At 48.4% G+C, this 10,636-nt stretch overlaps 1 protein-coding gene across 1 annotated transcript in view; it reads left to right on the top strand.

Annotated features, from left to right (window-relative positions):
* ARID1B (AT-rich interaction domain 1B) overlaps positions 1–10,636 on the top strand; it is a 168,789-nt gene that overhangs the window by 85,114 nt on the left and 73,039 nt on the right. The window contains exon 4 of the mRNA XM_042782680.1: positions 5,415–5,594. Coding sequence (XP_042638614.1) covers positions 5,415–5,594 — 180 coding nt within the window. The remainder of the gene's footprint in view (positions 1–5,414; positions 5,595–10,636) is intronic.

Here is a 10,636-nt window from a genome sequence, read left to right as displayed (position 1 = left end):
GATATATAGGCTCACATACACATCGGTCATAATAGACATTCCTATCTGTGGATTGTAGAATTAGCTTTGAAATACAGAAGCCAGCAGATGACCTATGCTAGTGTTCCTCAAACAAAAAGTCAAAACCATATTTAAAAAAAAAAAAAAAAAAACATGCTCGTCATCGATTCCTTCTCTCAGCAGCCCCGTGTGTTAGAGTAGAGCCGCCCCACTGGGTTTCTCAGCTGTAATCATTGTGGAAGCAGGTCACTAGGTCTTGTCCTCTGCAGCACCGCTGAGCAGATTCAAACCACCAGCCTTTGAATTAGGAGTCTGGTGCTCACCATTCATGCCCCAAGGGCATCAGACCCCAGCTCACAGGCTTCCAGAGACAGGAGCTGCTGCAAGCTCTGTGGCTGGTGGGCTGTGGGAGCTGCATCTGCAGAATGAAGTACTTCACAGAAGATGGGCCGGCCTGGCCGAGGACATAAGCAGACGCCTGGCGAAGGAGCGTGTGTCCGGCGTTACTCATGCTTACAGAAGTACAGACCAAAACTTGATGGGGTCTCGTTTTTCCCCTTAGACCGTCGCCAACAATTAAAAAAATTGGTAACAGATGAAGTTGGCCCAGGCACAGCCAAGCAGGGCCTCGCCCTCCATTGCTGAAGGGAGTGCCAATGGGTGCAGCCTCTATTTGATAGAAATGGCAACATCTAGCAAGACTGAAAGCACGTGACCTTTGTAACCTTTGTTTAACGCAGTTCCACTTCTAACGGTTTATCCTGAAAGTCTGGCTTCACAACGGGACATGCTGTCTTTACAGGCATGTTCTCCACCCTAGCTTGGACAGTCTCAGTGCCCGTCTCCACTGGTACAGGATGATTCGTCCATACAGTGGCGACTACGGCCATTGAAGGAAGAGTAACACGGGGCCTAGTGATAAGCCTCCAGATTGTTCAAGGAGAGGGAGTTGGGTTTTTTCTTCTTTTTTTTAATTATTATTTATTATTTTATTATTGTTTTATTTTTACCAGTACACCATAAGTGGTGTTAGCTGAGATTACTCTGTGTGTGTGTGTGTGCGTGTGTGTGTATGTTCACAAATTATCAACAGTCTCTATAAGGATACATTCAAGAAATTATTTCCCTTTAAGGAGGGTCACTGGGTGGGGGGAGTTAGTGGAGGAAAGGGTGTATTCTTTGTAACCTTGTGGAATTTGCACAGTGAACAAATACTGGCGTCACATGGAAGCCACAGATTTAAATAAAAAAAGCAAATGGTGAAATAAAACTAGCTTGTTTAGTCTAGCTGGAAACTGCATCTGAAAATGTGGGGTGTTAAGGGGTTAAAAACATGTCCGTGGCATTTATAAATAATTATCATGACAGTCTCTTTTCTTTCTGTCACATTATAGGTTCTAGAACACGTTCACGTGTTAGCTGATCCTCACAGTAACCTCATCCTCCTCTCCAGATGAGGAGACAGATTCCGACAGATGATACAGTTTGCCTGAGGTCACCCAGATAGTTCATTCAGTACATGCTATAATGTTTATTTACGGGTCTGTCTCCTGTGCTGGATTCTGGCCAGTGCCATAAACGAGACTGTAATGTAGGTCTTCTGGTCCCAGGCTGCTGCTGTTGATGAGAATAGCTCAGGAGTCGGGGAACCTGTGTTGCCTCCTCTCTCATTGCCTTGGGGGCAGGTGCATGGAAAGGGGTGTGCTTCACAGCAAGTACGGAGCGTGAACACAAGCTCCCGTGAGTGACGCACACGGAGGAGAACAGCTTTCCAGTGTCCATCTCTCTGGGGGTCCCCCACCCCCTCACACCTGGGCCCCCGAGTTGTGGAATCAGATGCTGTGATACGTTTTGTTCAGATTAACGTTGTTCATGTTCCGCCTCCTTTGGAAGTCTTTCCACAGACTTGGTTTTCTACAGAACACTGGTGACAGTTGAGATGGTTGAAATGGAACATGATATATGTGTGTGTATATCACCGCGGTGGAGTCGGACCTGACTCGGCGACCCCTCCTTGGGTTTCCAAGGCAGTATCTCTATGGAAGTAGGTTGCCCCACCTTCCTTTCCAGAGTGACTAGTGGGTTTGAACCACCAGTCTTCTGGTTAGCAGTCAAATGCCTTAGGCACTGCGCCACCAGAGCTCCCGTGTGTGTGTGTGTCTGTGTGTGTATTAACTCACAGCCATTGACTTGATTTGACTCATAGTGACCCCTCCTTGGGTTTCCAAGGCAGTATTTCTATAGAAGTAGGTTGCTTACCTTCTTTCCAAGGAGTGGCTGGTGGGTTTGAACCGCCCACCTTCTAGTTCTCAGTCAAATACCTTAGGCACTATGCCACCAGAGCTCCTTGTGTGTGTGTGTGTGTGTGTGTGTGTGTATCTGTCACTGTAAAACTATTATTTTAATTTTGTATTGTGATTTGGGTACAGATTTACAAAGCCGATTTGTTTTCCTCTCAACAGTTCGTGCACATTTGGTTTCGTGGCCTGATTACAGTCTCAGGCAGGAAAAGCTGTCCTCCCTGCGACCCTCCCCTGCCCTTCTTATCTGTGCAGTCCTGACCGTACAGCTTCCCCTCTACACAGATGCTGCCTTCTGATCTCGCCTGGCTGTTGATCTAGGGGTGCATCTCTCCCGGGTAGGAGTTGTGCTTGTAGGTCTTTCTACCGTCTGGCTGAGAGGTAATCCTCGGAAGTGAGTCCAGTTCCGGGGCCAGAAGGATAACCCGGGGCCATGGTCTCAGAGGTCCACCAGCCTCTTATCTGACCAGTAATTCTGGTCATTTTGGTGTTTTTGAATTTTGTTCCACATGACATGTGTATTTTTAAGGACTGAATAAATATTCAGAAATAAAGAAATAACTTGCCCATGTCATGTTTCTTAGAACTCACGTGAGCAAACGTTGAACCTGTAGTAAGAGCCCAGAAGCTTGAGTGTGGACTGTATCTGGAGCTTTGCGAGCCTTCAGCAGGGGTGCCTCCGTGGATGAAGTGAAACGTGATGCTAATTGAAGGACTGCTATTATTTGTCTTAACTGTTGAAGTGGAAAGCAGTCGTTCTCCTCCAAAAAAAAGAATCTGTACAGAATTGAAGCACACTTTTTATTAAACAGGACTCTTGAGAGTTGTATAGTAATGCCTAGATAAATATTTCATGTAACATCTTAAGATGCAATCATTTGTAGTCTCTTTAGTGCTGTGATTTCTGTTTGTTTTCAGATTTGGAAAAGCCGCCATTTTCTGTACTGATTTGTGTGTGGGAACTGCCAGTTCCGCCCGATCTCATAGGCAGACCTTTATAAACTAATTAAGCAGCACGATAAGGAAGAGCTCCACTTCCTCTCGTTGTGTGTAGATTGCTTTTAACAGATTGCTGTGTTACAAGATCCTCTTTCTTTTCCTTACTGAAATATAAGCAGTGCTTTCTGCAAAGCCCTTACACCGTTAACCTCTGCAGAGCTAGGCCTTCTCTGCACCTCTGGCTGTAGAGCCACTGCCCGGGTTCTCCTGGGAAGAGGGATCTGCCAGCCCCCTGCTCCCTCTGGGATAGGTGGAGCCTTCACTAGAGGACATGCGGCCTCTCTAGAGCCAGCACAACTCGTGACTTTGAAGAGTCCTTTCTGAACTGCCCAGGTTGAGTTTGGTAGTGTGAGCTTTTCTCCGCTCTCCACCCTGAGTTGGGGTAGACTCTGTGCACTGAGCGTTCACGGCCATTTCTCCATACTCATTTGTACTTGTCTGAACTGCGGAGATGTGGCTGCCCCATGACATCATAATTCCACAATGTGAAGAGATTTTATCTATTTGGAAAAACTACCCACAAAACACTGACAGTGTAGTCAGCACCCTGTTGGATATGGGAGAAATTTAACATTGGCTCATTCAAGAAATAGTTCTTCCTCCACCGTTCCACCCCACCCCACCCCGAGTGCCAAACGCTGCTCGGTTCTCGCAATATAACAGTGAACACACGCATGGCCCTTGCCCTCATGCAGCTTGTATTTTAATGGGGAAGAGATGCTTAGTGAGTCAGAAATGAGACAGTGATAACAGGTCATGAGAAGTTCTCTGACAGACGGTAAGTGAGCAGTGGAAGGGGTTCCGTGGGGGTTGGTGCCGCTTAAGGTTGGGTGGTCAGAGAGGCTAAGCTAGGGATGAGGCACCAGCTCTGGAAGGAGCAGGTAAAAGCGTTGGAAGAGAACACAGGAGCAAGCCATGCTCTGTTGAGGGAAAGAGCTTGACATTATCATCTGGGAGCAATCTGAAGGCCAGTGGACATCCAGGGTGGGAAGACAGACAGAAGGAAAGTTGTAGAAATGGGGGCAAAAATAAGAACGGCAACTGCCAGTCCACAGCGATGTCATCGGCCATGGTGACATGCTCGCATTTTATACCTGGGTTCAATGGGAAGCCTTGAAGGGTTTTTGCAGAAGAGCGAGGTGGTCTAATTTCCTGTTTTTCTTCTGAAAGAGAATTCCAGCAGCTTTGTGGGGAAATGAACCCAAAGGAGCAAGAGAGGGAGCTGGGGGATCAGGTGGGACAGCATCACAGCTGTGTGGACAGGCTAGCTGGCTGCTCGGTGGCTTTTGCTGTCCACCTAGAAGTAGAGACTGCAGGTGGTACTGACGGGCTGACAGCACCATGGGAAGGAAGGAGGGGGAAGACATGAGTGTCAGAGGTTCTGACACATGCATTCGGGTGAGCACTGGTGCCCTTGATGGAGGTGGGGGAGATCACAGGTGGAAAAAGTTTGCGGGAACAAGTCAGAATACCCTGACTTCAAACCCTCCAGTTGGGTTTAAGTGTACCTGTAAGCAGTTGTGTGGATCAGGTCTTCATGGGTCTGCATTGTGACTTAAGAGTCCGGTTGAGCAGTTACTGCTGTGGGAGATGGGAGGAAAGAAAGACAGCTGTTAGAGGGAAAAGCTGGTGGTCGCCCTGGGTTCAAGAGAGGGGTGGGATCTTTAAGGACCCACTGGCGTGCATTCTGGAGGCTGGGAAGTGAGCAGTGGCTCTGAGGTAGCATACACACCTGTCCAGCCTGGAAAAGATGAAGGGGTCACAATAAAGGGCTCTTAGCTCCTCCTGTTGCTTTTTGTAGGGGTCTCATCCGTCAGAGAAGTTAAGGTTACTTGCTGTTCCCTTCAGCGCTCCCTTTCCCTAGTTCAAGTCCATGATCCATGGGTTCCCAAGAACTCTAAGAGAGAGTTCACGGTGAGGACCTGGTAGGCTGTGGGGCCCTTGCAGCTCCTCCACACTGAGTTCCAGCTGTCTTTAAGGTGTCTTTAGTTCGGAGAACCTCACAGTCCCAACCTTTTCTCCCCAGCTGCTTGCCAGCAGTTCCACGTCCGGATTTGTGCACGCAGAGATTCTGAAGCACCTGCACTTACATGTTTCCGTCTCTTTCCCACATAGGCTACATGGCAGGCTCACAAAGAAACCCTCAGATGGCCCAGTATGGACCTCAGCAGACAGGACCATCCATGTCGCCGCACCCTTCTCCTGGGGGCCAGGTGCACCCTGGCATCACTAGCTTTCAGCAGAGCAACTCCAGTGGGGCGTACGGTCCACAGATGAGCCAGTACGGACCACAAGGTAAAGAAGGAAAGCCCTCTGCAGTTCCACTGCAGCGGACTACAGAGATTCTGGTAGCTTGCTGGTTCTTGTTGAGCCTAGGTTATGAAGATCTTTGAAGATTCTGTTACCTGTTACCTGACAGATCTGAGAGGGAGATGTAACCCACACCCTCTAGTTGCCCATAATCACGGGAAGTCTCATTATAGCCACACTGTTCATTAAACACATATGTATCGGACACCGAGGTACGTACTCTGCTTACATGTGTGACTGACAAAGAAGTCAACCCCTGCTGGTGAAAAGACACAAGCCTTGTCCTCAGCAGACTTCCAGTTTAAAAGTTGGGTTTCATTGTGCTGAATTCTGGCCATGCCCTTCCCTCTGAGTAATTATCAGTGTTATGGACTGAACTCTGTCCCCACAAAATATGTGGTGTCAGTCCTCACCCCCGTGCCTGTGGACATAACCCAGTGTAGGAGTAGCATTTTCTTTGTTATGTTAGCAAGGCCATATGCGTGTCATATGTGTCCTGAGCCGGTCACTTTGAGATACAAGAGAGAAGAGCAGGCACAGAAGAGAGCAGACCTGGGGAAAGACCGACACTATCTGAAGACTCCAGAGCAGACCAGTCTACAGCCCAGGAACTCCACGGATGGCCCGCTTGAGGTGCTGAGACACGGACCTTCCCCCACACCCGACAGAGACGGAAGCCTTCTCCCAGAACCGGCACCTGAATTCAGGCTTCTAGCTTCCAAGATGGAGAGGAGAGAAATTTCTGTTTGCTCAGGTCCCCCTCGTGTGGTATTTGTGTTATAGCAGCACCAAGGAGGTCAGACGGACGGTCTGCTCCCTGCTCAGAAGCAGTCATGTCAGAGGCCCTCCCATCTGCCTCTGGGAGCCGAGTCCGGTAAACACAGCTGCCATTCTCCCCGTTCGTTGCATCCTCCTCTCGAACGGCAGTGGGCTGAGCTGGAAGTGGGTAAGCTTCAAGGAGGACCCTCGGGAAGAGCGGGGCCACCAGTGGAACCGTGTGCAGAACGTGCCGCCTGCATTCTGCCATCCACTGGTTGAGTTATGTTTTCTCAGACAACATAGAGTCCTTCCATCAAGGCTCCTGACCTGATAATATATTTGTTTTTTGAAGTCCCTCTTGGCAATGAGACGTTTGAACGTAGCACCTTTTTTTATTGGTTGTTTATTTAAATGAGACATTAACGGGCAGCTTAGAATGAGATACTCTGGCTCCCTTCCCAGAGTCTCCTCACTTCTGAAAAAGTCAGGAGCATTCCGTGAAGACGATCTGAGCCTCATAAGAAACTGCTGTCAAGCGTTTGCCACCTCACAACAGAGTCGAGTCCGCCTGTCCTAAAACCGTGCTGTTGTCCACAGGCCTTTGAGTCTGGCTGTGGAGGCTTGATGAGCGTTCCAGCCCTGGCTAAATGCCCTCAGGCAGGTGATTACAGACCATGGCCCAGGCACCTTCTGTCCTAGGCTTTGACCAGTGTGCTTCTCGGCAGTTTTACCTCTCTGTCTGCAGCACTTTGCATTTGGGAAAGTGTATTATCCATGCATTGTCTTGCTTTTCGAAGATCTCTTTGGGGAAGGTTTAAGCACTTGGAATGGTGCCAGCATGGCCCTGTTTTTTTTCCCTTACATGTCTTTGTTATATTACATTCCCATTATTTCTGCTGCTATGAAAACTGTGTGGGAACACCCAAAACATAAAACTTTGAATGGAGTCCCCTCCTGCCTTTGTCCAAACACATAGAGTGAAAGTCATCATGGACGTGGACTTGTGTAGTATGCATTTTACCCTCTTTACTGTGTCATAAACACTTCTCCATGTTAACAATTTCAGCAAGCCCTGCGATTTAATGGCCCCAGGTGACAATAGCAGTCTGCACTGCTCCCTATCAGCCCCAAGTAGTTAGGATGGGTACCCAGGGTCACCAAGCTGAGGCACGGTAGGGACGTGCTTGGCTAAGGGAACCAGCCTGGGAACTGTCCCCTCCCTTGGCACAGTGGGCATCTTCAAACAGCCTTTCTTTGACTGTCATGGAAAGAAGAAAACTTCAGTGGAAGGTGGAAAAGCTGGTCACAAGTTAAAAAGCAGAGCTGCCGCTTTTATGACTAAGGTGCACCTGACCCAAGCCATGGTGTTTTCAGTTGCTTCATACACTTGGAAAGCTGGGCAGTGAAGCAGGAAGACCCAAGGAGGACTGACCCGTTTGAATCATGGTGTTGGCAAAGGATGTTGAATATGGACTACCAGAAGAACAAACAAATCGGTCTTAGAAGAAGTGCAACCAGAATGGTCCTTAGAAGCGAAAATGGATGCATATCAGGAAAGATCAGTCATGGAAAAGGTCATCATGCTTGGTAAAGCAGTGGGTCAGTGAAAACGACCCAGACCCTCCACAGGACAGATTGACGAGGCAGCCTCCATCGTGGGCACAGACACACCGGGGATGTGAGGACGCTGTGGGACCGGGCAGGGCTTCATTCTGTCATACTCGAGGTCTCCGTGCGTCAGCCTCCTCTAAGGTGACTGGCAAGCTGTGGCCTTCATAAAATGTGGGCTTTTGCTAAGAATGACCGAAGACAAGGTGAGAGCCCTATTCTCAGGGGTGACTGAAGTCTGGGACTTAGCCCTTGAAAAGTCAAGGGCTTCGTGTAATCTTAGAAATTGGACTCCATTAATGGTTAAGGACTCGGCTGCCAACCCAAAGGTTGAGAGTTTGAACTCACCAGCCACTCCAAAGGAAAAAGACCCGTCGCTCTGCTCCCATACAGATCACAGCCTGGGAAACCCTATGGGCCAGTTGTACTCTGTCATTTGAGGTTGCTGTGAATGAGCTGACTCAGTGGCACACACATCAACAACTCTTAAATAATGCAGTTAACACCCTGCCCTTCCTCTGTTGTCAGAGTGAGTGAAGACTGAGCCATGGAGCACCTGAGAGTGTGAATAGCTGAGGAGGAGTGCTTACGTGGAAGAAGTTAACAGCAGGGAAAGGGAGTTCTGGAGAATCTTTTAGATAAAGCCCGCAGCTTTTCAGAATTGTTGAGCCAGTCCCACTCTTAATGAAGAGCCCTGAACCTGGGACGCTCCCATCCAGACTGCTACCTTAGGTGAGAATTGGAAGTTGCTTCCAATCCTAATGTTCTCAGTCTGAATTTCGCTTCAACTCCAGGGTCTTTTTTATTGGCACAGTCCATTGGATCCCCTGCCTGCATTTTGGTTCTGTTCAAGAGGGCTCTTTGTTTTGGGATTGTGTGTGTGTTAAGGCATAAGTAACCAAGTTAAGGTTGACATTAGAAACCATTTGAACAAAGCTGATGTCTTTCCTACTCGCCATTTCCTAATGTTTGACACGTGGAGACCTTCCCCCTTCCTTGCACCTGCGTGTCTGCTCTCTCTCCTGCGGCTTGCCTCCACTACCATCATCTCCCACCACACAATGCTCTGTGATGTGCGGGCTTCTGGCCTGTCTCGGCTCTCACTGCTGCTTCCAGCCAGCAACCTGGCACTCTGTTTCTAGGTCCCAGCAGTCCCGCTTTTCCTGCTGGCTTTCCCCTTACCCCAGCCAGCACCGCAGACAGGAAGTTAACTTCCAACCAGTATCGTTCAGTCCAGGGAGCATCCTTCCCTTTGCATCTTTCTCTTCGTTGATCTTTTGAACAGGGGCCCAAATGAAAGATTATTTTTTTTCACCTCTTGATTGACCTACTCACTCTGTTACTAAAATCCTCAACTCACCTCTCTGTTGAAAGTTTAAACGTCTCTGGAAAGATTCATAAGCGTACTGACCCCCAGAGGTCATTGGTCTCTTCCTTCCATTTCTCTTCTAATCCTGATAAATTCCTCTGTTTCTTAGAGATCTCAGGGGAAGGTTTACAACTGCTTATTGCTATCCATTCTGTCGTCAGGAGCAGCATCCAAAATTTATTCGGAATAATAGTCTGACTTTTATTTAACGTGTTCATGTGTCCTAAGTTTTGTTCCAAGTGCTTTTCATGTGTTGATTGCTTTCATCCTCACAACATGCTTTGTGATAGGCACCTCATGCCTCCACTGACAGGTGAAGAACCTGAGGCACAGGGCAGGTACCTGTCTCCCTGGGAGGCACTATCCAGACACTCGGGCCGTTCTCTTAATTAACGGGAAGCTCATGAGGTTATCTCCATGTTGCAAGTGAGAAGCCCGTGCCATGGAGGTTGATGTCACACTGCTAGTACGTGGTGGAGCCGGCAGCCAACCCAGGGAGGCTGGCCTCATACTGGGCTGTGCTGAAGCCACTGAAGACACCACAAGCCAAAAGAAAACCTAGTTGCCTGCAAGGCTGAAGGAGTATTCTAGAACAGAGGCGTGGCCATACATCCAAACTACCAAACAGAGGAGGGGGAACATTTCCCTGTGAAGCGGAGAAGGGGGACGTCATAGAAATGCATATTAATCCTCTGAAGTCTGAATTATTAACTATACAAATGGGATGAAGCTAGTCTAACTACAAAAATGTTTAATTACAGTGCATTTTATGAAATGGTACTTTTCTACCTCAAACAAGCACATATCATAACTGCCCTTACAAAGTGCCTACGTACGGAGAGGCCTGTAGGGACTTGGCTTTAATAAATAGAAAGGAATTATCTAATTAACGTGTTAATTATTAATAAATGAATTTGTATGAGAGAAGGAGAGCTAGAAGAAGGGTCATCAGCGTAGCCCTTTGTTTCTTAAGGGCGAAGACTCCACCTTGTTTTACAGTCTCTGCAGTGGCGTCTGACCCACTGAGTACCCACACTATCTTTTGTCCGTTTGTCGCTAACGGCAGCAGCCAGGGCGCCCACCTTAGCCTTTGCTATGAATCAGTGGTGCCCCTGGGAAGAGCATGAGCATCCCAAGCCTGGATTTCCCCGCTGCTGCTCGTTGTCGTGGTCGACTTAGGGTCCACATGGGCCAGCACGTGTGGCTGCATGGGTAGGGCACTGCTGCAGCTCTCGTTCCACGCCTTCGTTTCCCCACTGTGTGTCTTAGAAGCCGGAGAGTGACAAGTAGA

This window comes from Orycteropus afer, unplaced genomic scaffold, assembly GCF_000298275.1.
Source record: "Orycteropus afer afer isolate SDZICR_OR568_19922 unplaced genomic scaffold, OryAfe1.0 scaffold00407, whole genome shotgun sequence".
In the NCBI taxonomy this organism is placed as follows: Eukaryota; Metazoa; Chordata; class Mammalia; order Tubulidentata; family Orycteropodidae; genus Orycteropus; species Orycteropus afer.
Note: the sequence above shows the minus strand (reverse complement) of the source record. Positions and strands in the feature narration are given on the sequence as shown.